The sequence below is a fragment of the Pteropus medius genome, unplaced genomic scaffold, assembly GCF_902729225.1.
Source record: "Pteropus medius unplaced genomic scaffold, Ma_sr-lr_union100, whole genome shotgun sequence".
Classification (NCBI taxonomy): Eukaryota; Metazoa; Chordata; class Mammalia; order Chiroptera; family Pteropodidae; genus Pteropus; species Pteropus medius.
In genome coordinates, this window is record NW_024347791.1 from 4140901 (window position 1) to 4168230 (window position 27330).

Consider the following 27330-nt stretch of genomic DNA (forward strand, 5'->3'; position numbering starts at 1 on the left):
GGGTAAAACTCAGATGGCTTCCTCAAAAGCTGCTCCTGCCCTCTACTTCTTTGATGGGTATGAGCTGAGCTGGAAGCAGCCAAGATCCTGTCTTAAGTTCCTGCGCACAGTGTAAGGTATAGCTGGAAGCATTTATGCTGGAAACCCTGACTGAGTGATAGTTCTAAAAATTATTGCCATATGTCTCCAGCAGGGATGGCGGGGGTCACATTAGCTTCCTCCACGCTCCACAGCCTCCCTTCCATCAGCTCCTCAGTCCTCACCCAACCGGGCCCCCGGAATGGCTCCATTTAGTCTAACAATTTTATGGAGCATCTAGATTCCTTGCAATAGGCCAGGCCCTGGAAATGCAGATGTAAATCCAACATCGCCCCTTCCCTGATGGAGTCGCAGCCCTGAGGGAGGAACAGGAAGTCAGTCGACAGCTCGGATGTGGCGCCATCAGGCTAAGATGGAGACCAGTACAGAGATGTGAGAGCTTAGAGGAGGGGGCTTGAGGGGGCTCCAGAGGGCTTTTGAGAAGAAGTGGTAACAACACTGAGGCATTTTTCTTTTTCTTTTGAAATGTTCATATGTATATTTTAAAGTTTGGAATAATTTTAAACATATATAATTGACCACACCAATTAAACAAAATTAACATTTTGCCGTATTTACTTCAGATCCTTTAAAAAACAACAACAACAACAACAACATTTCAAACATAGAGAAATTACAGAGAATAATATAACAAACACCCATGGGTTAAACAGGGATCCCCAACCCCCAGGTCACAGACTGGTACTGTCTATGGCCTGTTAGGAACCGGGCCTCACAGAAGAAGGTGGGCAGATGAATGAAGCTTCATCTGCAGCTGCTCCCCAGCGCTAGCGTCACCACTTCAGCTCAGCTTCAGGTCATCAGGCATTAGATCCTCATAGGAGCACCAGTCCCTGGTGCCAGAAAGGTTGAAGACTGCTGGGTTAACAAATGGGTAAACTGAGGTAGTTAAGAACTCCCGCTCTGGAGCCAGCCTACTTGGCTGTGCAGTACAATGTTTGAGAGGTTACTTAACTTCTCTGTGCCTCTATTAGCCAGGAGATCAGGGTGGGAATGTCCACTGCAGGGCACAGGGCAGGGAGACCCTGGCTTCTATAGTCAGAAAGGAAGGTGAGCAGTGGGCAGAGGAAGAGGCTGGAGAGGTGGCTGGAGCACATCAGAGAAGACTGTCAGCAGCTCGGGCACTGTCCGTGAACTCCACCTGGGAGCCCATTTCCCTGCACACCCACTCTCTCCTCTCTCCCAGGAAACTCTCAGATCCCTTTTAATGGGTCTCTTCAAAAAATAAACATAAAACAAATGATAAAGAAACCTCACCCATACTTGCTCCTCAATCTGGAAAATTTCACCATGTATGGACTAACTTTGGGGGAAGAGGGGAGACCCAGAGGAGCACAGGAAGGGGGCTTACCCCCTGAAGTCATTGCCACCTTAATTCCCTGAGGCAGGGGGAGGAAGGAAATGAGTGGTTTAGGGCTGTAGCCCAGTCAGAGCATTAGGCCCCCTTGGCCCCAAGTTATGGTTTTATGAGAACTGTATATCCCACCAGGTGGATATTTCCTGCTGAGTGATGTGGTAAGAGAGCCCCCTGACTTGTTCAATAGTTAACCTGACGGAAGCACACATGTGGCTTGTCAGGCAGGAATATTTGCGAGGAAGGCCTGGGGTATAAGTAGAGACTAGCGCCCAGCCTCGGTTGGAAATGGGTTCTCCCGTCAACTCTCAGCAGTACCATCATTTTTTATCTCAAAATGGGCTTTCCCCTCTTCCCCCACCTCTGCTTCTCCAGCATCCGTTCCAGCCGCTGCTGAGGAACAGCTGCTCTGAGGCCCATCTCTCATCAGCTGCCTTATCTCTCTGATGAATAATAGTCCCCTTCCCCGAGCGGCAGCGGCTGCCTGGCAGGAGGCCCGCCCTGCACAGAGCAGGAGGCTGACAGCACTTGGAGGCCAGGCAGCTGTCAGAGAGTGTGGCATTCCCACCCCGCTGGCCCCACTTAGGGTGAAGGCAAATCCCCTGCCTCACAGAGACCTGCCACCCAAGGCCCCACTGCCTGGGTAAGCAGCAGCTCACCAACTCAACCATTCCAAGCACATCTTGGGACCCTCCGGGTGCAGTCACCATTCTGGGTGCTGGGAAACAGAGGCACATGGGTCCTGCCCCTCAGGGGTGGGCACTGTTTATGGGAAGTGTGATTCGTACCTACTAGTACAGACCTCTGTACTTCATAGTCCTGGGACCTTGAGAGCATGTTTAATCACTCCAGGTCTCAGTTTTCCTCATGTCAAATGGGCTAAGCATCGTGTCGTGTAGATGCTGGGGTTCTCCTCTCAGATCCCCTTCACCAGCCGGTGCACCGTTCCCCCAGCACTGTGACGCTGCAGTAACAGCTCTACCTCTGGCCTTCCCCAGAGCCTCTGGCTGATGGTAACTGCATCCCTGACATAAGCAAGAGGCTAGCTCCCTCTGCCACCACTCCCGCTCCCTTCAGGGCAGTCAGTAACTGACTGAGACTGGGGACGCAAAAGCCCAGCCATCTTTTCTCAAGGTGGGAGAACTTGGTGGGACAACATGCTCCAGAGCCCCCTGTGGGTCAGGCTAAGACTAGACTCACCCACGACTATCACCCTCTTCTCTGTCCTGCTTCCCTCACCCCCTTACAGCTTTTCTTCAAGAGCACCCGCTCCTCCATGAATCACAGGCTTTTGGAAACCTGTTTTGGGCTCTGCTTCTAGGGGACCCAGCCCAAGATAAGTACCTACTTCACAAGGGCTTTGTGTGAGGATATGATGAGATATGACTTGAAAAGCCCCTTGTAGGTGCCTGGCTGGCACTTGGCAAGTACCCAGTCGTCAGTAATCATGATTCTTATAAACTGCTGCTACGTGACAGAAAGTCACAAGGGAACTCAGACAGACGTGACAGAGAGGTAGGCATTGAAAGCTTTGGTTCCAAGTCTGGAATTGGAGGCAGTCATCCGAGAAAGGGCCCTCGGAGGTCATATAGCCCAGGTTTTTTGGTTTGGTTTGGTTTGGTTTGGTTTGGTTTGGTTTGGTTTAGTTTTGGTTTTAGTTTTGGTTTTGGTTTTGTCAATGAGGAAACTGAGGCCCAGAGAGGAGAAGCAACACTTTTAGGGACCGACAGCAAGTCAGAGGCAGAGCTGGGACCGGGCTATATCGTGGTTTTTCCCCACTCGGCGTGTTATTTTGGCATCTTCAGATCCTTTTTCCCTGCTCGTCGTTGAAGTATTGTTGACTTTAGATGGACCAGGACACTGAGAAGTGAAGCCAGACCATGCTCCATATCCATGTACATCTCCTGAGCACCTACGATGTGTTGCACACCTTCTAGACACCAAGAAAAGAGTCACAAACATGTGTGCCAACCCCTGGTTGTTATAGAGAGCCTCACTGTTTTCGAAGTGTGTGTGTCGGTTGACTTTATCCCAGGAAGTGAGTAACACCGCCCATTCCACACGGGAAGTTTTAGTAAGAGTGAGCATTGAAGGACCTGTCAGAGCAGGCTGGTGGGCGAGGGCATCCCTGGGCTCACCTCGTTTCCATATTTAGCACATAGCAGTATTCTTATTTTCTGCAACGCTCTCTCTGAATGGTCTTTTGCTGTCCCTTTCATTTTCCCCATTATGTACAGCGTGACACATGTGAGATGGATCATGGCTTCTGGGGGATAGCTGTCATCTCGTGTGGTTGGCGTGTAGGGTGCATCCTGGGGGGCAGGGGGTGGGTGGCCACAGTGGAACTCGAGAAGTAGACCAAAATCATACCAGACACAAGACTCCATTATCATGCTAAAGCATTCGGGCTTCGATCTGCAAACAGTGGACAGCCTCCAAAATTCTTTGACCGGTAACATGATATGCTCAGCTGTGTTTCCTGCAAACACTTCTTGGCAATGTGCAAAGGAGACGTGAGAGGGAAGACCCCACCCCAGGTAGAGACAGCCTTGGACAGGGAAGAGTTAAGTAAGAGACCACAACCCTTGAGCTGTCAGGAGATGTAGTGGGGTGATTTTCTGCATGGGTAGGACACCCCGAGGGTGACAGGGATGGAGGTCAGGGAGACATCACTGAGGAGGTGAGATTTGAGCTGGGGGAATAGTTGAGGGGCAGGTCCCTAAGCTTGGGGACTGGCGTGGACAGAGCGCAGAGTGTGTGGTGGAGATGAGAGTGGGGGCACCTGGGCGGAAGGGTTTCTTAGGAGCGAGAGGACCTGGAGCTAAGAGAAGGCCTGGGCCACTTTCTGGGGAGCACCGAGCACGAGAGGCACAAGCATGGACTCCCATCTGTAGGCAGTCGGTGGAGACTACCCAAGGTTTTTGAGCAGCAGGGTTGCAGGAGCAAAGCAGGATTTCAAGATAAGTCCAAGAGTGGAGAGCAGAATCGGTTGGTAGCAGGAGTCACCTCCCAAGGAGGAGACCATGCACAGACAGGTTTGGTTAGCCTGCACGATGTGGTCCCATATTAAAAAAACAAACAAACAAACAAAAAAACTTTTATTAAGATATAATTGACATATAGCATTTTATTAGTTTCGGTGTACAACATAATGATTAGACATTTGTATATATTGCAAAATGATCACTATAAGTCTAGTTAACATCCATCACCCACACACAGTTATAAATTTTTTTTCTAAAAGTGGAGTATTTTTAAAAGAGATTTTATGCGAAAGACTTCACATAAAAGGCAGGTTTCTGGCTTCATTTGAAAAATCAAAGGATTTGATAAGACTGGGCCAAGGACTTTCACATGGCCACGATATGCCGGCAGCGAGTCGCAACTGCCCCCTTTAGTTGCTGCTTTGAGTTTCATTGGCATCTTCCCCATGGCAGTTCTGCTTTATTTACTTTTGTTACCGGTCTGTACAGTGATTTCTTTTTTTTAATTGAATGAGTAGTCAGCATTTAAGTAATTGAGAATTTCATATAAATATCCAGATTTGGGCTACTTTTAAAAAATCATTAGGGCCACCTGGGACCTCATTCCTATGTCTAGGGCTTAGGCCAGTCTTCAGGTCAGCGTCCGCTTCTCTCTCCTTGCTGTCCACAGAGGCCTGTGTTAGCTGCCCTTGACTGTAGAGATCTCCCACTGCAAAACAAAATGTTTCTTCTCCTCCAGTCATTATCAAAAGTGGAAAAATAAAAGAGTAAGATGTGCGTGCTTCCAAAAAAGAGAAGAGCATTGTGGAAATAAGAATATTTCTATGCGTTTAATATGGAAACAAAGAGAGTGTGTGTTAGAAGAATAAGAGCAAAGATGCTACTAAAAAAGACTGGCCCTCTTCATCCAGCCCGATGTTCCCTGCTGGGGCCCTGTGGCATTTAGCTTGGGAATCTCTGGGGTGGAGGCAGAGAAATCACTCACCACTCACCACTCAACTGTCTGGATTCTGAGCCGAGCCCTGTGCGGCAGGGACGAATAAGATGAAGGGGCTTGTGATGTGGGGTTCGGAGCTAAGGGCCTGTTGAAGTATTCTAGGCAGGAGGCGATGGTGAGGGTGGGGCACGGGGGGTGGGGACCAGAGCGAGAGAAGGGAGGAAGAAGTGTAGGGACAAATCCGGACACTTAAGGAGGGAAGAGTCAGCCACTTTAGTGGCTCCTTATATGGGGCGTCAGAGAAAAGAATCAGATGATTTCAAGGAACACCGTGGGCTCTTCAACAGAAGTCGGGAGACCTGCTCTGGGGGAAGCCGATGACTTGGGTCTGGGCACAGTGGGTCAGGGGCGATGGTGAGATGTTCAGCTGTACCATGCTCATGCACGTTGGCCTTGAAGCGCCCAGGTCTCATGAGGACTTCGTCCTTCCTGTGCTTCATCTCTCCCTGCCTTAATTTCTTGAAAAATGAGGCTCTCAACACTCTCTTCCTTACAGGGTCAGTGTGGAGATTAGAGATAGAATAATTAAAAGCCTAAAAATGATTCCTGGGGAAGTACTCTATAAATCTGAGTCATTTTCACTACCGCCTGTGAGGACAAGGCGGGAAGCCCACCGAATGGAGATGATTCCACGGGCAGAGAGCCAACACAGCCTTGGAGAAGAGCCACAGGAAGGGAGGAGCCTGGAGGAAGCAGCGGGGACACAAGGGGAGAGGGCGTCTTTGAGGCAGGGCGGAAATGGTTGAACAGGGTGGACAGAGATCATCCTACAGCGGCCACTGAGGATGAGAGGAGCTCACGGCAGGTGGTCTCCAGTGGGGGCTTTGCCCTCCAGAGGACTCTTGGCAATGTCTTGAGACATTTTTGGTTGCCATGACTGGGCATGGAGGTGCTATGGCGTTCAGTGGACAGAGGCCTGGGATGTTTTTAATGCCCTACAGTGAACAAGATAGTGCCCCTCCTCACACAACAAAGATTATCCAGCTCCAAATGTCAATAATGCAGAGGCCGGGAAACCCTTCTCTAGAGCCAGTAGGCTTTGGGGTTTGACTTGTGGTTCTACCACCAACAGATATGTGACCTTGCCAAGTCTTGCTCTGTACCACAGTTTCCTTATCTGGAAAATGGGGATGATAATAATAGTTTGTTCCTAGAACTGTTGTCAGGCTTAAATGAGCGATGATATACAGAGGGCTTAGAATAGAGGCTCATAGTACATTAGCTATTATTAGAGATCAGGGAAAGTGAGAGCATAGCAGAAGCCATTTGACCTTGGTGTGTGGCATTTAGGAGCAACTTCACTGAGATAGAAAGGGGACTGAAAGCTAGATACAGAGGGTTCTGGAGATGAGAATTGGAGCCAGCAGGTATGAACTGCCTTGTCCAACAGGTATAGCGATGGAAGGAAGAGGAAGGATGGATGGTTATGGTTAAGCCAAGTAGAAGGGACTTGCTTCACATTCATCGATTTATCGATGCCAACCCAAAGTTCTTGTTAATGCCCAAACCGCACTATAACAACAATGGAAAATTTCAAAACAGGAGAAATCACGTGCAGCCTCATCACCTTAACAAATGAGCAATTTTCCGTCTCCCCTTCCAGGATCATCATTTTTGCAATGTTTTAGTCGTAACACAGATTCTCTTTTCTATTGTTTTATGTCACATGAAATTGTCCCACAGCATTTTCCATGTATTACATCATTATTACATTTATCATTTTTTCCAAAATAAAGATAATCTCATTGTTTTTTCCTAGTTATGAAAATACTTTGTGCTCCTTTCTCTTTTTTTAATATAAATAGTACCACAAAGTGTAAAGAAGAATGTAATAACCCCATGTCCCATCTCACTCTTCAGAGACAATCAGATTAGCATTTCGATGTACATTCTTTCAAACAAATCACGCATCTATCGACACAATTTGTTAATTTTTTATGTAAACATGAACATAACTATCAGTCCATTTTCATCCTTGAATCTCAATCTTATGTTGGGATTGGGATGATTGTTTTGGGAAAGGGGGAAGGGGTGGTGGAAGGATGCACGCAAGAACAAAGCAAGCCAGAAAGTTCCAAAAGCTGCTAGAAAGACGAAATATTGGGGTGTGCAGTGTAGTCCTTTCCTGAGGCTGCTGTAACTAAGTATCACAGGCTGGGTGACTGAAACAACAGAAATTTATCCCCTCATCGTTTTGGAGTCTGGAAGTCTGAGATCCATGTGTCAGTGGGGCCACGTCCCTTCTAAAGGATCTAGGGGAAGGTCCTCCCTTGCCTCTTCCTGGCTTCTTGTGGCTGCCATCAATCCTTGGCATTCCTTGGGTATAGACATGTCCCTCCGATCTTTGACTCCTTTGTCACATGGTGTCCTCCTCTTCCTCTCTGTGGTCTGTGTCCAAATTTCCTACTTCTTCTAAAGATGCCAGTCGTTGAATTAAGACGTGTTCTACTCCAGTGTGACTTCATCTTAACTTGATTAAATCTGCAACAACCTATTTCCAAAGAAGGTCACCTTCACAAGTAACAAGGCTGAGGTCTTCAACGTGATCTTTTGAGGGACACAAACCCATAACCTGTGGGATGCCCAGGGTGATGGAGGAGTAGGATGGGGCAGGGTGGAGCAGAGAGGATACCTCTGAAACAAAAGGGGAGGAAGAAACCAGGAAAAAGAGACTGAGATTCTGAGTTGAGGAAGCTGCTTCCTCCAGCACTTGCATCTGTGTCTTATTAACCTCCTATAGTTTGCAAAGAGGGCCGGGGATTCATCAGAGCGCCTGGCTCTCGGTAAATCCCGCCAGGCCCCTTCTCCGCCATTGTCACACGGTGCAGCTGGCAGCTGCCTGCAGGCCCCACGGGCCTCACTGCAGCATCCTGTTGTCCTCTGGCCACCAGATTCTTGGTTGACTGCCACCTAATTTCTTTTCAGCCCGGACTAATTTCTTGCAGTCTCTGGGCTGGCAGGATGCGTTGCTAATTCCCCAAATCCTTCCATATGGCCCATTCAAACCCCTCCGTCTACGAAGTGTACACAGGCTTCTGTTCTATCCTTGCTGCAGCACAGTGGTCCATAGTCTTCAAGGGCACAGAGATCCTTTCAAAGTCTTGATCTCCCCTTCCCTTTTCCTCAGAACACCTGTTTTTGCTGCTTTACTCAGTTCTCTTGGTCTCCTTTTCCCAGATTCAGTACTGAGGTTGAGTTTTCAGAGGTGGAGGGGGATGGAAAAGGATTCTGAGGAGTGTGGAGACAGTGAAGAGGAAACCTGAAGTCTCTTTGCTGGTGGACGCAGATGTCAGATAGTCTGGGGCCTTCCCAGGCAGAGCTGGGCTTAGGTTTGGGTGTGATGGGTCAGCCTATGACAAAATCAGCATCCTTGTCACCCATCGTCATCTCGGCTCTTGAGGAACAAGGGACAGTTACAGAATAGCAGTCAAGCAGCCAAGAATAATGAGGCTTTTGCTTACTAACTTAGGTCCCAGGCAAAGCCCAGCCAAGACCTTTTCTTGCCATCACAGGCTTCTGCTTATTTGAGGGAAGTATTATACTTCATCGGTAGTTAAAAGTCACTCAGCCTTTGGCCCCCTGCCTCCTGACACTGCCTGAAGCACCTAGTAATCTCCCAGCAACACATCACCTGTCCCATCTCCACCATTTAATTATAGGTTGTCTTTGATTTCCTCTCCAGTGCTGACAGTCACTTCTGAGAAAGACCTGGGATCAGAAACCCAAATAATATAGCTCACATTAAGTCTAAAGCCGAAATAATAAGAAAACCCAGGTACAGCCTGCAGCCAGGATGTGCCAACTTGTGTGGGATTGAAGGAGGCCTTCCTGCCCAGGCACAAAGGACACAAGGCTTGGTTTCAGTGGGACTGGGGAGACACAAGGGCAGGAAGGGATTCATGAGCATCGTTGCAATTTTTTTATCCAACCGCATCATACCTTATACTCTCGCCGTATAACCAATTGCAAATTTTGCCACTTCGTCCCAATATCAGTCAGAACAATAGTGGTGGCAAGCAATAGACCTGATTCAACTAGTGTAGGAAAAAAATAGAACTTAGTAACTCAAATAATTCAGAAGATAAAAATGGCTCTTGTATCAGGCTCAGCAGGATTCAGGGATTCAACTGTTATAGACAGGGCTTTTGTCTCCCTCCTTGTCTCTGTTCCCTGTAGCATTTCTATTCCAGATGGGATCCCTCCATGTAGCAAGAAAATGGTCTCCACCAGCCCCAGTTTCCATCACTCTGGCTTACTTGGCCACTCCTCTCTCCCATCACTCAAGACGAATTCTGACAGGCCCATTGCATCAGAGATGCAATCCTACCCACCAAGGGGAATGCGGTTCTCTGATTAGAGAGGATTTTATCATGGATTCTGAGAAGAAGGAGGAGGAGGAGGAGGAGGAGGAAAGAAGAAAGAAGATCCTGAGCATATAAAATGAGAACCAGCATAGTTCACTCCACCCCCCACTATGAGGGTCTATCCGTTCAGTCGCAGGTGTGGTTCCCTACATGAATGAATTCCTATTTTTCTTTCAAGACCCAAGCCGTTCAGTACACTCCCAGACAGCGTTGAACACACCTTTGGGTCATATTAGCACCTTGTACATGACTCTGTTATGTCATTCACTTATTTATTCATTTAGCAAATCCTTATTCTTTAGCGTTGTACCCAATTCCTTTTGGATTGTGAGTTTCCTGAAAGCGAGAATCATGTCCTGGTCATCTCAGGATCTCCAGCCTCTACTAGGGTGCTTGGCCCACCGTCAGGGCCTGATAACTGCTGGTGGCCACATCCTTGGATGTTTGGGTGACATGCAGGACTTGGCTGTTCCCTGACTGGATAGAGAATCTGGGGTGCTGGGTCGGAGGGAGGAGCTGCATGCCACAGGTCACCTGGCTGGAGTCATTGATTTCTCTGCATTTTTTGCAAATCCCACACATCCCAGGCTGTCAGGAAGGACCCTGTGCATTCTATATAGCAATGGATGGCAAAATTGGAACACGTGCCTGATTTGCCCTCATGGAAAGTGTTTATTTTTCACATATTGTATCTGAGAATCTTAAGAATTCAGGGGGTCCAACCTGAATTCCTTGGGATTAATCTTCTTAGTGATGCTAACATACCCCCCAAAATATGGAACTTGTTACCTTGTAAGGCAGCCCCGCTGGTTATTGGGGGCCACATGTTATCTCCTGGCTACTTTGGCCATCAGTTCTAGTTCTCTTCTCTAGGACCACAAGGGAAAAGTTCCCTTCCTTTTCGAGTAGATATTCTACTTTGTGTTCATTCATTCATTTATACATACATTCATTAACTCCGTCATCTGCTGAAAAACATTGGTAAGGCCTATTTTTGTCCAAGACAGGCAGGTTCCCTGTTCTCATTGAGCTGACATCTTTAGAGGGGACAGACATCCAACAAGCACCTAAACAGATAAACAGGAGACATACAATTGTCACAAAAGCTGTGAGTAAAGGAAAATAGGGCAATATGAGGGTTGGGGCAAATTTCCAGAGTGAATGGGACAGATTTCTTTAAAGAAGTAAATTTGAGCCAGTGAGTGAGGGATGAGAACAAGGTACCCACACACGATTTGGAAGAAAGCAGCCAAGGAGAAGAATTAGAGGAAGAGAGGGTGTCAGTGTGGCCTGAGTGGAGGTGAGGGGGAAGAGAAAGGTAGAAATGAGGATGGAGATGTGGTCAGGAGCCTGTAGCCATTGTAAGGAGCTTAGGACCTATGGTCGGAAAGAGGGTTTTAAAACAGGGATGTGGTGTATAATTTTGAAAGGAGACTTTGAATATGGACCCTGAGGTAGATTCCCAAATCCCTAAAGACCAAGAGGAGGTGACCACTACTTTTATTTCAAAGAATCAGAAAGATTCTGATGTAGAGGTGAATTCTAGAAGTCCTAGAGAGAGAGAGCCATGATATCTGGGACCAGAGTTGCTGTATCCACAGACAGGCCCCTGGATGCCCCTCTTGGAATGCTCTTGGAAGGACACCCTCTCTTTCTAGATAGCCGGATTTCCATCCCACCCCACCCCCAGGCTGTATCTTCCTCATGAGTTCTCCACAAACATGGACAACCAGGAGGCTAGCCAGCGTGGGACCTCACAGTCACGCACCATTGTGTTCTGGGAAAAGAGTCATTAGGGGTTTTCATCATTGCGTGATCATAGAGTGCAGTTACACAGACCTCGACAGTACAGCCTACTGCACACCTAGGCTGTATACCAAACAACACGAGACTGAGTCAAACACAAGAGATGATGTAATCACAAGACACGGTAAACGCAAGATGTATGAGGCTGCTGCTGGTGTAACATGGTATACCATTTGCAGCAAACTTTTTTTATATATACAAAGATTACACTCTAAAATAATGAAAAAAAGTATAGGATAGTAAGTACATAAACCAGTAACAGTCGTTCGTTATCATTATCAAGTACTATGTACTGTTCATAATTGTATATGCTGTACTTTTGCATGCCTGTAAGCACAGTAGGTTTGTTTACACCCGTGTCACCACAAACACATGAGTAATGCATTGCATCACACTAGCCTTGACAGCATTAGGTGATAGGAATTTTTCAGCTCCATGATAATCTTTTTGGGACCACCGTTGTTTCTGAAATTTGTTGTTAACAGAAATGCCATCATATGGCACATGACAGTAATGATTTCCTTCTGGAGCAGAGTGGAGTTACCCAACATGAGCCACCAAGTTTGCCGCCACAGTTGTCTGTGAGGGCAACCACTCTGCCAAGAGGAGGGACATCTGACTGTCAGAACCAGGCCCCTGAGGGTACTCACGGCAAGGAGAGAAATCGAAAGGGAAAGACTGATAGATTTGACTCAGAGGGAATGGAAAATGTGTTTACATGTCTTTTAAAGATGCACAGCCAAAAAAAGCAAAGCTAAGCAAGCAACTAGTAAAAACCTTGCCACACCAGGTAGGTGAAGGTCAGCATCCTAATACACAGAGCTCACGTCAATGAAGAAACAGTAAAGCTCCATTTGTTAAAAGCGAGAAAGACGTGAGCAGACTTTTATAGAAAAGAAAATGCAAATGGTGAAGGAAAATACTCAAACTCACTAAAATCAGGGGACTGCAAACTAAAATAGCAGTGGGATGCAGGGTATCTTTGGGGGAAAGTTGCTTATCAAATCGAAAAATATATTTTTAGAAAACAAGTGCTGACGAGGCTGTGTGGCTGGTGATGTACATCTTTTAAAAAGAGGTATTTTTTTGAGTACCTTACAAAAAGTTCGTACCCTTTAACCCAGTAATCTCACTTCTTAACTCTGTTAACGAACCAGTTTTAAATAAAGGCATTAACTTGTGTGCAAAGATGTACATGTGTGAAATATTAGAAATAGCTTACTTGATAATAATAGATGATTGGTTGATTTAATTATGCTATATCCATTCAGTGGACTATTAGGTGGCCATTAAAAATGATATTTTTGAAGATATTTTGGTAGTAGGGGCAACGTTCACACTATAATATTATGTGGAAAATGGCAAATAATACTAGAAAGCATGAAATCAATTATGAGTATGAGAATGCATATTATATACATTAAAAATAGATAATTGGATTGCAATGTACATATAAGTAAACATGTAGAAAGGTCGTTAGGGATGTTCTCTGAGTTGAGAATTACAGGTAATTTCGTTTACTTCTTTGTGTTATACAAGACTTCTTTTTCTTTACAAAATGAACGTGTGTTACGTTTAAAATCAGATAAAAGCAGAAAATGATTATGGTTTAAGTCAGTGCTCTCTATTGTCATCAGATTCCTGTTAGAGACACACACGTGCCCCTCCATCCCTTCCTTCTATCCTTCTTGCTGTAAGAGTCAGCAAAGTGGAGCACAAAAAGCAGGAAAGCAAGAGGAGAGACCTGGCTGCAACTTTCTGCTCTCCCATGGTTTTGCAAGGTGACCTGGGACACTGTCTTGCTACAGGCCTCAGTTTCCTCATATGCAAAATACAGGAGTTGGACTGGTTTGGTTCTAAGAATGCACTAAGGTCATAGACATAATAATTCCAAGCTTCAAACCCATCCCTCACCCTAACCACAGAGTGACATAATTGACCGTTTCCTTCAGCACAGTGTCAGCCATACCCATGATGTCGCAGTCCACGTGGCCACCTCCGGACGAGTTACGACTTAACCGGGAAGACCCTTGCCATTTCCTCTGGGGATGAGGACGTGATGATTCATTCCTTCAACACGTACTTCATTCATTCCTTCAACACGTTCTTATTACACCCCTGTTTCCACGGTACCAGGCCCCGAGGTGTACAATGAGGCCCAGGCTCAGAACTATTTGAGAAATGTCTGTACCTGTATTACATTCTTTCCTTCCATCTTCAGTGGGAGCAAGTCCTTTCCCTTTGAGAGTTATTTTAATTTACCTTTGAATTATTTTAAAGAGACAATTTATTCAAAGCTAAATGTCCAACTCTGGATGAGCCAAGTGGATCATACCATTTTGATGTGAACCACCTACCATGAGGCTGATTTTCTCGTGTGAGTTAGAAGTGAGGAATCCAGAAACCGATGGATCCTTGGCAGCATGAGTTAAACAATGTGTCAGTCCACCCGGAGTCGTGCAGTGGAGGACAAAGTGTATGGACTTGGAACCGATGATCTGAGTTCAAACATGGCTCCTCTGCTTCTCGGCTTTGTTACCTGGGAAATTCTTAACTTCTCTGAGCTGTAGTTTTGTTTTTGTTTTGTTTTGTTTTGTTTTGTTTTTTGTTTTTTAAATCTATAAAATGAGGAAATAACTCCTATCTTAGCCATGACATGCCAGGTGTGTTTGCAAGCACTGATCAGAATGGTGTCTCCAGAGGGACCTAAGCATGTACTCAGCCATGGCATTAGTACTCTATCTCTTTCCTTGAAAGGGACAAGACACACTTGACATGTACAAGGGAAGAAGCCATGCTGCATGGCGGCTGAGAACCAGGGCCACGAGGCTGCACAGACCTGGCCTGCCACTTACCTGCAGCACATCTTTATGAACAAATGACTTAAACTTTCTGAGCCTCAAGGTACTCCTCTGTAAAATGGCTTTGATGGCAGCAATGCCACATCCCGAGACATTGCGAGAGAATCAGTAATAGGTGCATTCAGTGTAGTGCCTCTTCAGATTCGAAGTTGTTTGATCCATCTTTCTCTGACTGCTAATGAAATACTTGTTCAGTGTAGGACATTTAGAAAACAACCTAAAAAGAAACGAAAGATAGCGTGAGTCGCTGTCAGCCCTTTTGCTGTGCTTGCATCTGACCCTCCTCATCCACAGTCCCGCACCCCATCCCCATTTTGAACTGAGAGTTCTCTGAGGGCAGCAACCACGCCAGGTTAGTGCTCTTCCCAGAAAGCTGTGGCCCGATGCCCTGGTGTCTCCTCAGTGCGTGACGTGTTAACACTAATGTCGGCACCTCTCTTGGCAGATCCTTCAAGCCGGACTTCATCCTGGTCCGCCAGCACGCCTACAGCATGGCCCTGGGCGAAGACTACCGCAGCCTGGTCATCGGCCTCCAGTACGGAGGGCTGCCCGCCGTCAACTCCCTCTATTCCGTCTACAACTTCTGCAGCAAGCCCTGGGTGGTAGGTGAAGGGCCAGGCTGACTCGAAGTGAAGTGGGGGGTGGGAGGACCCTCCTAGCCCTGAAGTGGGCCCATTCCCCAGCACGGAGGCCTCAGTAATGAAAGGAGTCTTTTTTTAAGCAGCTGAATAAGAAACTTGGATTCCAGTTCCCTTGTTATTGCCTAACAAATACTATGTAACAACATATTATGAAACAGTGTTATCTTATAATCATATTAGTAGTAAGAGGAGGTATGGTACCTGACTCTCCTTACTAACGTTCTGTCACATTGTTGTTAACAGCAGGCACTGTTTATTGAGCACTTAGTAAATGCCAGAAAACTGTGTTGCCTACTGTGCAATCTATCGTTATTGTGTGAAGTGGGCTCATGACTCCATTTTACAGAAAAAGAAACTCAGCTTCAGAGCATTTAAGGAACTCACCCAGAGTCATGTAGCCAGTGAGGGGTGAAACCAGAATTCGAAGCCCTCCTTCCAACCCCAAGACTTGATTTCCTCCACCTTTTATTCATTCATTCATTTACTTGAGTCTCCATTTAAATGTTACCTGTAAGAGAGGCTTTCCCTAAAAAAACACCCTTCTATACCTCCAAATACTCTCAAATCCCTTCCCCTGCTTTTCTTTTCCCCCAAATACTTATCTCCATCTAGGATGATGCTTATCCATTCAGTTGTGGCTTTCATTACTAAAAGTAATTCATTCATGGAACAAATATTTATTGAGCACCTACTGTGTTCCAGGCACTGTTCTAACTTCTAGGAACATGGCAGTGATCAAATCTGACCAAAACCCTGGCTTCTACATTCTAGTGGAAAGAGGCATGTGCAGTACATTAATAAATATGGCAAATTTGCAATGCGTCATATAGTAAATGCCAAAGGTGGAAATAAAGCAGGGAGGAGGGTTAGGAAAGGAGGAGGTTGGGGGGATGGAGAACGTGCTCTGCGAAGCTCTTAGCCATCTTGTCTCTTGTTTTGTTGTCTCTCTGCGTGCTCTCCTGGTGGCAGGGCAATGGATGAGAACAGGGACTCTGGAGCCAGACTGCCCAGGCCCAGGATCTTTCATCTATCAGCTGTGTAGCTTGAGCAACTTGCTTAAACTCTCTGAGTTTATTTTCCATACTTGTAAAATGATGGTACTAATAGGGCCTTTCTGCTAGGATTATAAGTTAATACATGTCAAGTGCTTAGAATGGTGGCTGGCATAAAGTACACACTCAATCAATGGCGACAATTATTATTGTCCCTCGTACATGGAACAAGGTCTCTGCAGAGTTGGCACTCAATATTTATTGAATGAATACATGCATTAATTTAACAGATGTGGATAGTCTTCAACCACTATTATTGTGGCTCTGGTATCCTCATTCTACCCTAATTGAGATTTTCGGCCCATGGCATCCCAGATTCAAGTGTCATGGTCCTAAAAGGGTCATAGATAGTATTGGTCCACTTCTTCTGTTTTCCCACATAGTCAACTAACTGTGCACTGTGCTGAGCCCATAACATGCTTATTGTACTTAATTCTCAGAACCTTGATGAGTAGGTTTTGTTAATTTCTCCATTGTACAGAAAACCGAGGCTCATGTAGTTAATAGTAAGTGATGGAGCTGGGCGTATCCAAAACTCATGTGTTCGATCATGGAATTATTCTCCCTCTCTGGACGTCAGTTTCCCTATCTGTGAAATGAGGAATCCCCATCATTTGTCTTATATCTGAGGTCCCTCAAACCTTCTAATTGACTCCATGTTAGACCACACCTGTAGGCTACAGCACAAGAGTTTGCAGACCAATCCTGGCCTGATGCAGAAAGCTCCTATGTTACCTCGTTCTCTCCATCCAAGCTCTTATTATTGAAGTACCCCCAAATCAGTCTGGCATAAGACTTGGCTCCCCTTCTAACCATTTGGTATCTAAACATTAGGCCACAAATTGTAGTTTATTCTTTATTCCTGATCAGAATATGCCTTGCTCTTCCCTGCTTATGTCCACCAGCAGCTCCCCTATGCCTGCTGGGTCAATCCCAAGTTCCTTGGTCCAGTTAAGGCTCCCGATGGTCTTTGATAGATCACCCCCTGGCTTCCTGTCTTTCTGTGCTCCACACCCAAGGCCACAGCCATGGCAGCCACTGAGCATCTCCAGCACACACTAGTCTCAGTGTGCACCTGGGATGCCCTTCCTCCTTCTCTTATGTCATCTGCTCCGGGGAGTCATCTCGACCCCCGCCCCCCCCATTCTGCCTCCCTCTTGCCTCCCTCCAGCAAGACATTATTATCTCACCCATCTGTCCACAGTCTGTCTTCTCTCAAGGTCTGGTCTGCCATATTCAACTTGTTGCCCCAATGTTAATGCTCAAGGTCAGGCACAAAGTGAGTACCCAAGGATGCTGAGTGATGAGGGGTGATGGAGAAGAATGTAAGTCCGAGACCTGCCTTTTAGAAACTTACCCTCTAGTTCTGGAGACTGTAGGTACCTCCATGAAAGGGACGTGACTCTAGCTATTGGAAGCTAGTGGGGTTGTAAAAGCAGATAAAAATATTTATTATTAATATCTAACATTTGAGTGTTCCTGTGGGCCAGTCACTGCTGAATCCTTATAACAATCCTGAGTTTGGATCTCTTATTTTCCCTATTTACAAATGAGGAGACCGAAGCTCAGAAATCTAAAGTGACTTCCCAGGATACGCAGCTAGTCAGTGACAGAGAATTTGAACCCAGATCTACATCATAAACTATTATGCAATATATCTCTCTAGAAAGAAGAACATGGCAGGCAGGGGATGTGGCATGAAAGTCTGCAGGCTGTGCTTGTGCGAAATGCTGAGGGTGTAGTAAGTGCTCAGTTAAAGCCATTAAGCTAAACTCAGTGGGCCTGGCAGGAATGAAGAGGCTGATGCAGACAGACATTGGAGAGGATGAACGTCCAGCCAAGGACTCTGGCCTTTATCCTGTAGGCAGGAAATAGCTACTGAAGCTCAGCTCAGAATGGTCAGATGCTCAAAGCCTGGGATGGAGTGGGAGGTTTCACCATACCAGGTAACAAATGTTGATCAATGTTCTCTCCTCTTCTGCCTTAGTTCTCTCAGCTCATTAAGATCTTCCATTCCCTGGGACCTGAGAAGTTCCCGCTTGTGGAGCAAACGTTTTTCCCCAACCATAAGCCAATGGTGAGTGTCCTTTTTTACTCTGCTTATTTGTATGATTTGGAACAAACGAATGTTTACGTTCTCGGTCTATTTGAATGGAGGAGGTGGGCTCGGGGGCTGCTCCCTGACCACCAGGGCTCTAAGGAAGAGCCTTGATGTCCTGTGGAATGCCTGGCTTTCCAAAGGAAAGCGTCATCTCTCCAGGTGAAATTTTAGGCAGTAGGTCAAATGACAAAGGTGGACAGAATTCCTTGGAACATCAGGAATTTTCAGCAAATAAGGGGACAACTTGAACTAGCATGTTGGAGCCAAAGTTTGATGATGAGGGTAAAAGATGATTCAGAGGCAGCATGTTATTTTACTTGAGCCAGACCTGGTTTCAACTCTTATTTTAATAAAAATAGTAATATTTGATTTGCATTGATTGTTGACGGGCAGTTTCCTTGTATGTCTCCTTCACATTCTGACTTTTGCGTATATTTGAGGTCGTCTCTGGGAAGTAATTGGAGCTTAATTTGGATTATGTGGTATCGCCTGCCATTTGCTGGATGGGAGAGGGTACCATCTATTCGAATGGGGTGGAGAGCGCTCTATCTCACAGCTAGAGGAAGCTGGGTGAAAGAGTTCTGGGCAGCTGGAAACAGCCCATGACATGCCCGCTTGCATCATTGGTGGTGTTCTTAAACTGGTCATAGGAATACAGGGCTGCAGCCACACGCTTGTCTGGGGAAGACAAGTAGTGCCAGCTGGAAGCAGTGGCCTACTTGTAGAATTCCACGCTCAGGCTGCTGAGCTGGACAGTCCTGTGTGGAGACACTGATGGGTAGAACTGCAGGCTCTGGCGGGCGTGGGGCAGGGGAGTAGTCTCATCATATGGAGAGGTTTTCCAGTGATTACCTTTCACTTATATCTGATCCAGTGAGAGCCATAGAATCCAGGATGTGCTGGTTGGAATAAGAAGGACATGTGGACACTGGCATAGTCCAGCAAAGCGTGGACATAGTGGAGAAAAGTCAAGGTTCATCACCAAGCCAGCCTGAGTTTGAATCCTAGTTCTGCCTATGTACTAGGTCTTGGGCAGTGAATTAATGTCTGTGAGCCTCAGCTTCCATCGCTGAAAACCGTGGATGACAGCGGAACAACCTAATTGCTGAGATTTAATGAAATCATGTGTATAGAGTGTTATGCCTGGCATATGTTAGGTGCTCAAAGTAGAGTAGCTGTAAAATAGGGTCAAAGTTATACCCTAGAATGTTGTCAACAATAGAATGAAAGTTGGAGGGTCTACAGCCAACTCGGCCCATTCAGGGCGACATCCCTAACTATGAGCTCTGGGAGGGCCTTGCCAGCTGCAACGAGGCCTCTTAAGTTGCTGGCATTCCCCACTAGGCTGAGCCACACTCAGAACTTCAGGCAGGCATTCGGCATCAAGGACTGCTGTTTGCAGCCTTCCCCCACTTCCACTTGGTTGAGATTCTTGGGAAGAAAACAGGGAAAGCCAAAGTCAGGGCTCCAGTCTGAGAACATCTGTACCACTCATAGGTAATTAGATAAAGACCCAGATTCCGTAGCACTGTGGAGAACTCTGGCCATAGAATCAGGGAGCGAGGACCTCAGGGCTGGATTAGCAGCCAGGAGGAAATCTACGATGCCTCTCCCGAAATCCCTCCTGCCTGGTAAAGGACTGGGGCAGAGTGGAGCCAAGCTGCAGGAGTGGAGAGAGGGACGCATGCAGGGGTCTGGAGCCAGGGCAGGCAGGACTGAGCAGCTTCCAAGGCCCTCTACTATCTATAGAACCCCCAACGGTGGTCAGGACACAAAGAGGCGAGAGACTGCAGGTATGTGATAGAAATAAAACCACTTTACTGTTTAGAATAAAGGACACACTATAAAAAGTGAACATTATGCAACATTACAAGACAATATACATTCACGGAATATAAAATTCATAAATAACATGGAGGAAAACTGTAAACAGTGCTACAAAATTTAGCAACAAATACATTCCTTCTAGACAGGGTTTTCTCTGGTTGGTTTCTCTCCATCACTTCTGGGTCTCAGGACAGCAGACTGGCTAAGGGAGAAGGTGGGGTGTGGGAGGATCTAAGCCCCTCTCCTTCAGAGTACGAACTGGTCTCTAAGTTCTTCCCCTCCTCACACCTCCCAAGAGCCCGTTCGGAGGCTGTTGATATCCACCTCTCCTACATGCCCACGTTTTGTTTTGCTTTAGCCATCAGATATTCAAAATTTTTCTTGCATAAAACCATTTATTGATATTTTTTACTTTAGGCAGCCAGAAGCCAAACACTTGGGTGTCATTTTAGGGTAATCCATATTGACGATCGTCAAGGATTAAGTATTGTCTCTCTTGGTGTCTCTGAGATAGAGCTGTTCCAATCAATCATTTATTTCTTGAATTGCTCAAGAACCGTGATATGAAAAATGGTGCTTGTGGGCTGTAGCTTGACCATCATATGGGTCTGGGGCTGGGTGAGGGTGAAGCACAGGAGTCTCCCAGAATTATCTACTTCCGCCAGACGGAGCACTGGCCTGAGAGGCAGAGCCTGGCCGTAGCGCTTCCTGGATGGGGAAGCAGAAGAGATGGCCAGGGAAGGCCAAGGGATCCTGGAATTACAGCTCTCATGGCCCAGGATTTTTCGGAGAAATCATGGCTTCCCTATTGGGTGGGCAAAGGGACTATGGGGAAAAAAGAAAGAGAATTCCCAGCAGCCTGCCCAGGGCCAGTTGGTACGGAGCAAGGACGTGGATGTACTTGCTGTTTTTTCCCTCCTCCTTCTTAGTCCAGAAAGCACTGGGATGCCGACAGAGCAGAGGCTGGAGGAGTCTCAAGTGCTAATTCCTTCTAGTTTCCCCAATTCACCAGTCTAGCTGCCTGCACAATAGAAGTATTTACCCTCCATTCCACTGTAGAATTTGATTCAGGAAAATGGCGGCATGTGGGTTTCTTTTTTTTTTCTCTTAAACACAATGTACACATATTATAGCCTACACATGACATAAGATTTAGCAAAATAAAACGTTCACGATATGATTGAAATACAGAAGTGTCTCAGCTACATAAATGACTTTAAATTATACAGTAAGTGAACAGGTGAAATAAACAAAGCTATAGCTTATAGAAAGCTCCAAACCCACCCTCTGACAACATTGCTCTGCAAAGGAAACTTCTTTGCCTGGGACCTGCTGTTCTCCTCGCCAGGGCCTGGCAGATGGGACTGTGGTTCTGCCAACCTGTCTGCAGGACAACATCAGGTGACTCATGCTTAGGCCTCACCCCAAGTCCCTCCTATGTGAATGGAGGTGACCCTGCCAGGGACCAAGAATGGTCAGATGCCTCATGGAGGAGAGGCCGATGTCTGATTGTGGAAGGGCACTTGTGGGGGTTGGATCAGGGGTTCCACCTTGTAACACTTTGAGGTTAAAATAAAGAAAAATTTAAAACACCAAGTCTGGGGCCTCACCCCTTAAAAGCCACTAGCCTGCTGACCTCAGCTCCCTCTGCTCACACCGCCCCTTCGAGAAGGCGACGCCTCCTCTTTCCCACATGCCGAATGTTATGACCACAGGTGAAAGGTACAAGGTAATGAAATCGATCCCAAGGAAACTGATGCCTGTACTGTCTTCCTGCTCCGGGGTTCTGCCAAACACCCTGCCTGGGCATTCGTGTGTGCGTGCAAGACATCACAATGTGTTGTCTGCTTCTTTTTGTTCTCCTGTTTTAATTGGCAGCTCTGTTTCCTAAAGCGGAATGAACTGAAGATACAAATGCTAATAGAGGAAAAATACCCATAATCTGAAAAAAGAGAGCAATCATGTTAAATGTCACCATCCTACCATCCCCAATTCTGTAAAACACACATTACTGTCTACTCTCGGCATCTCATTTTCAGCACTAAAACTTAAAATAATTTTATTTAATTGAAGAATTTATATTATAGTTTTATTTCAGAACAAAACCAACAACAAAATCCCTACAGCTGCTTGCAGAGTCAGGCTTCCCCTGTGACCACCAACTTAAATCCTTGAGGTAAGGACCTCAGCAGGTGGCATTCACCCACTAGTGCACTGGAGTAAGAGGAGCAAGCTGTCCCCAAACCCAGTAAGGTGGCCGTTTAGCCTTGGCAGGCCAATCTGCAGCTTTCCCTCCTGTGCCCAGGCCCCTGACCCACACTAACTCTCATCTCCTAACTGAGCCACGCCAGTAAAGCAGTTATATGAAGGCCCCAAACATGAAGCAGGAGAAAAGGAGAGGGACACAGGTCAGATGACCCCAGTTAGAGGAATGCTGAGGGTGTTCAGAATCTCAAATTTTAATTAAAATGAAAAAAAAAAAGTCAACTTGGAATGTCATGATTTTCTTCAAACAAGCAACAACAAAATAGAAGAGATAAACTATTGGCGTATTTAACAGCATTGAACAGAATTCTGTGTCCTGTAAAAATATCAGCTTATGTCCCCGTGTGGGTATATGCAAATGTGTGTACAAACACATCCCCCTAGGTGAGCTAAACACTACTTTGGAAATAGTATTCTCTACCCAAGTCTACTTGGCTATATCTGTGGATAGTGTACGGTGTGTGTATTTCTCCAATTTACATAAAGGCAAGCTCCTGGCCAAATCTACCAAAGAGTTTTCCAGGAGGAAATAGTGTGGGAGGCAGGGAAAGGAAAGACATTCATCTCAGTCTTTCACCTGAGCTCTTGTACAAGGCAGGCAAATTGCCTCCTGACCTCAGGCAGATGTTTAAGTCTTCGTCAATTAAGAAAGTTCTGTTATTCTGGCCTGGCTGCTTGCTGCAGACTCAGGAACATCTGGTCAACCCAAGCATCACTGGGCTGGGGGAATTGTGTGTGTGCTACATCATCTCAGACCCTCTCTTAAAGTTTCTTCCTTCCCTCTCACACTCCTACATGCAGACACAGACAGACATGGTCTGGCTGGGACATGCATTAGCATCTCCTCGGTGTGTTAGATCTTCTGCATACCTTGAGTCTGTCTGCTTGCTGCCCTTGACTGATTCTGAAACAGTTGGCTTTTCAGCAGCTTCCTTGTCTGTGTCTTTTAAGGACTGGGGAGGAGAAGAAGGGCAAAGGGAGGAGGGTCTGGGTGATAACGAGGTGGGGAAGAGGAAAGAGGGGTAGGTACTACAATGCCCAAATGGGGTAGTTTTTTGATTTTCGTTTTCCTAAAAAAATATAGATTATGTTATCACGAAGGAGAGGAGTGTACATTCCTCATTCTCTCTGGCACGGCACCAAAAATTCCCGGATGCAAATGGGTGATGTCGAAACCCAAAAGGGGGTGGGGGTAGGGGGCCGGGAGGATGTTTCCAAATAAACACCATAGGACAGCATAGACTTTAAGTGTTCGAAGTGCTAAATTTGCGAGAAAACAGGCACTAATTTCATTGTCGTCATCTGGGAAGAGTTAGTGTCCCAAGGGAAGCTCAGTGGGGAGGGAGGGAGGGAGGTGGAGCAGGGTCTGGTGTTCAGGGGTCTGTGGCATTGATGATGCTTTTGTCCGGGGGGGCCCATCCTCGGTACCAGCTGCAGTAGCCACCCTTCTGCCGGATGCAGGCATAGTGTTTGGACTGGTAGCCGGGGTAGCCGAAATTGGAGAGCATGTCGGTCCAGAGACACTCATTCTTGGAGCTCACAAAGCAAGGCAGGTAGTAGCAGGACTTGATCTGCAATTAGACAACAGCCATTGGTTGGTTGGTAGATCTGCCATGGTGGACCTGGGCCTTAGGCTTGCCCAAGTCTGGATTCAGAACCTGGGACCCCTGCAGGTGGGGCCCAGCCCCATGAGTCTTTTAGTGAAGGTAACGCAAATAATACTCGCTAATGCTTACTGAGCAACTACTGTGTGCCAGACATTCTGCTAAGTGCTGCTATGTTATTCTCTTTAATTCTCATAACAGATATACCTCCCCTTTACAGATAAGGAAATAGAGGCTCAGAGAGGTTAAGTCACTTGTGCCAGGTCACACATCCAGAAAGTGGGAGAATCAGACATTCGAGAGAGCTTTTCCTCTCAAATAGTAACAGGCAAGGATGAAAGATCTCAGCTGTTGCAGGGAGTTGAGGAATAAGAAAGGTTAAAGCATAAACTTTGAAGTCCAGCTGCTCTAGGCTGGAAATGAGATTTATAGACTAGGGCTACTTACTTAAGGCCTCTGAGCCTCTATTCACTCATCTACAAAATGGGGGTTATAGTAATTAAAACTGCACAGAGTTGTTGTCAGAATCAAGTGAGAGAACAGCCCGACTCCCTTCCACAGGGGCAAGACTGTGTGCCTTAGGTCAAGGAGTCAGGCCTCACTGAAGAGTCATTTTCTGCAGCAGGTGTTATCAGTAGTCCTGCATCAGCTTTTCCACCTGGGGTGGGGGCCGCCAATGGGACTACTTGGTGTAGCAGCAGTGTAAGGACCCTGCCAGTGTAAGGATCCTATACCTGCCACCAACTTGAGCTGTAGGAGGGCCCAGGGACACTGAAGAACACTTGTGTCCCAGCAGCAGCAGAAAGGCATTCTTCCCTCGCCTTTTCTGTGACTCAGCCCAGGGGACAACATTCCTCACCACGCCCCTGCTCAGACCTGCCCCTCTGCCCTGGCCCCACACTCACTCCCTTCCCAGGCCAGCAGGAGCTGATATTTCTGGGGCTGTGAGCCAGCACCTCCCCTGCCTGCCTAGCTTACCTTGCAGTTACAACCCAGGTGATACCGATAGTTCAGCCCCTTGCGCTGGGAGATGGTGAGCTGGTCCCACCGCTCCACGAAGTTGCACAGTCCTGTGTACACCTTCCCATCGTAGATGCGCCCTGGAGGACAGAGGATGGAAAGGGGAGAGTTGTTTTGTCAGAAGGGAAAAAATTCACACCTACTGAGCACCCACCTTGGGTCAGGTGCTGTGCTAAGTACATTTCACCCCTGTGATTTTATTTCATCCTCTCCAACACCTTTTAAGATGAACTGTATCCTCATTTTCCAGATGGGAAAATGAACTTAGAGAGGTTAAGTGATTTGCAGAAGGTCTCAAACCATGACGCACCAGAGCTGGGACTAGAGACCAACTCTTTACTTCCTATATCAATGGTTTCTGGTTTTGTTATTTCTTTTCCTGTACTGACTACCTAAAGGCGGGTGACTTTCAAAGACAGACCTAGTAGGTTGACTGTGAGGTGAAGAAGAAAAGGTAGTGGCAGTCTCTCTTAATTTATAGTAGAGCCGAGAGACTGCAAGAACTAGAAAATTCTTCCACAGGTTCAGTGGTGAGGTTGAGACAAAAACTCAGCCTCAGTGTAGGAGCCTTAAGCTCTCAACACTGGCTCTGCAAGATGGACTCAAGACTAGGTACTCCTGACAAGTCACTGGGCAATGGCAAATGTTCTCGGGACACTTCCAAGTCAACCACTCCTTCTCTATCCTGAAGTGGACCTTGACCAAGCCCTGGCCTAGATGCTAAAGTTAGCTGTTACCTGTCAGCAGGTACTGGTACTTGTTGACCTCCAGCTTAACGCCACAGAGACTTTCAGAAGCTTCCGTGTGGATGTACTGCACGTGGGGCATCTTGGTGAAGCCTCGGTACATCTGTGGGCAAGAAGGAATGTCGTGACAGGGAGACCAGGGCTCAGAAAGCATGCTGTCATTGGGTCTATGATTTGAAATCTGATTCCCCTAACTGGCCATCGTGCGGCTGGTCACCAGCCTATGCACCCCAGGTCCTTCGCTCCAGATGAGGCCACCTCATCTCCTCTTGACTGAGCCATCACTGGTGTTTTCCCAGAGAAACCTTCCATAATACTCTCCTCTAGAGACACTTTTCTCAAACCCCAATACCTTTATAGAAATCTAAAGACAAACGTGCTGTGGAAGGGGTCCTGCCTACCTCTCCAACCTCGGGACCGGAGCTCCGAGAAGGCAGCCAGCCAGCATTCTCATGACATCTTTGCGACATTTTCCAGTATATAAAAGCATTCTCACATTCTCCTCACTGTACCCGCATAAGAACTCTAGGAGGCAGGTGTCATTATACCCACTTTACAGAGGAGGACTCTCAGAGAAGCTCTTTGGCTGGCGAAAATTGAACTCAGGCCAGGGGTTCTCCATGCTTTTATTCTTCTGAGCGTCGGATGAAAGCATTGGGTTCTTTTACCCCAGATAAAGCATATAAATCGGTTCAATTCTCCTAGATTGTTAACTAAACACTTTAAAGTTATGAAATTGCTGATATTTGGGCATTTTTATCTACCAAATTTGTATTTATCTGATACAATAGTTCTCAACTGGAGGCAGTTTTATCCCCACCCCAAGAAACGTTTTTGGTTGTTGCAAATGGGAGGTGGTGAGAGGGGTTGCTACTGGCATCTGTGCGTAGAGGCCAGGGATGCTGCTAAATATCCTGTGATGCACAAGACAGCCCCCACAGCAAGGAATTATCTGGCCCCAATGTCAGTAGTACCAAGGTTGAGAAATTCTACTCTAATATTAACATATGACAGCTCTATGAGGCAGGAACTATTATGCCCATTTTATAGATGAAGAGCCTGAGGCCCAGGCAGGCTAATGGCTTGTTGAAGGCTATGTGGTTGTTAAATGGCAGGGATCCACGGGGAAATTTGACCCGGAGTCCATGCTCTTTACCATTATCTTATGATGTTTCCTACTGCAGCCTCACAAGTTCATGCCCAAGGGCCTCTGATGCAGGCGATTGCCATTTATGACTACTGTGCCTCCTTTATCAGACTGCTCTCAGAGCCACTAGTATGAATATAATGGAGGCTGAACCCACTGGTGATGCCAGGTCAAGTCCATGAGCATCACATAGGTCTGTCCAGACAACTCTGTTAACAGGGTGAGCTGGTAGGGGTGTCGCCCAGTCCCATTATCCCTCCAGTTCTCAGAGTCCACAAGCCCTGGACTGCTGGTGGCTTCTGGGCTTATCTCAATGGTGTACAATAGGACAATGTCTCCACTTCAGCTCTTGGCATGCATTATTAATTTACTTATGGTAATTAATAAAAAGCCAGACATCACCTCATTGGTGTCTCATCTAAGTGACTCCCGTTTGGTCTAATGGACTATTTTTTTCTTAGT

The 27330-nt window shown here is 46.6% G+C and overlaps 2 protein-coding genes across 3 annotated transcripts in view; one reads left to right on the plus strand and one right to left on the minus strand.

Annotated features, from left to right (window-relative positions):
- Window positions 1-27330, plus strand: part of SYN3 (synapsin III) — a 409605-nt gene that overhangs the window by 120224 nt on the left and 262051 nt on the right. For both annotated transcript variants that reach the window (XM_039877852.1, XM_039877853.1), the window contains exons 5-6: window positions 14911-15067; window positions 18146-18235. In XM_039877852.1, the coding sequence (XP_039733786.1) occupies window positions 14911-15067; window positions 18146-18235 (247 nt within the window). The remainder of the gene's footprint in view (window positions 1-14910; window positions 15068-18145; window positions 18236-27330) is intronic.
- Window positions 20056-27330, minus strand: part of TIMP3 (TIMP metallopeptidase inhibitor 3) — a 56004-nt gene continuing 48729 nt past the window's right edge. Inside the window, exons 3-5 of the mRNA XM_039877854.1 lie at window positions 25713-25824; window positions 24934-25055; window positions 20056-23922 (exon numbers count right to left, since the gene is read on the minus strand). Coding sequence (XP_039733788.1) covers window positions 23725-23922; window positions 24934-25055; window positions 25713-25824 — 432 coding nt within the window. The 3' untranslated portion in view covers window positions 20056-23724. The remainder of the gene's footprint in view (window positions 23923-24933; window positions 25056-25712; window positions 25825-27330) is intronic.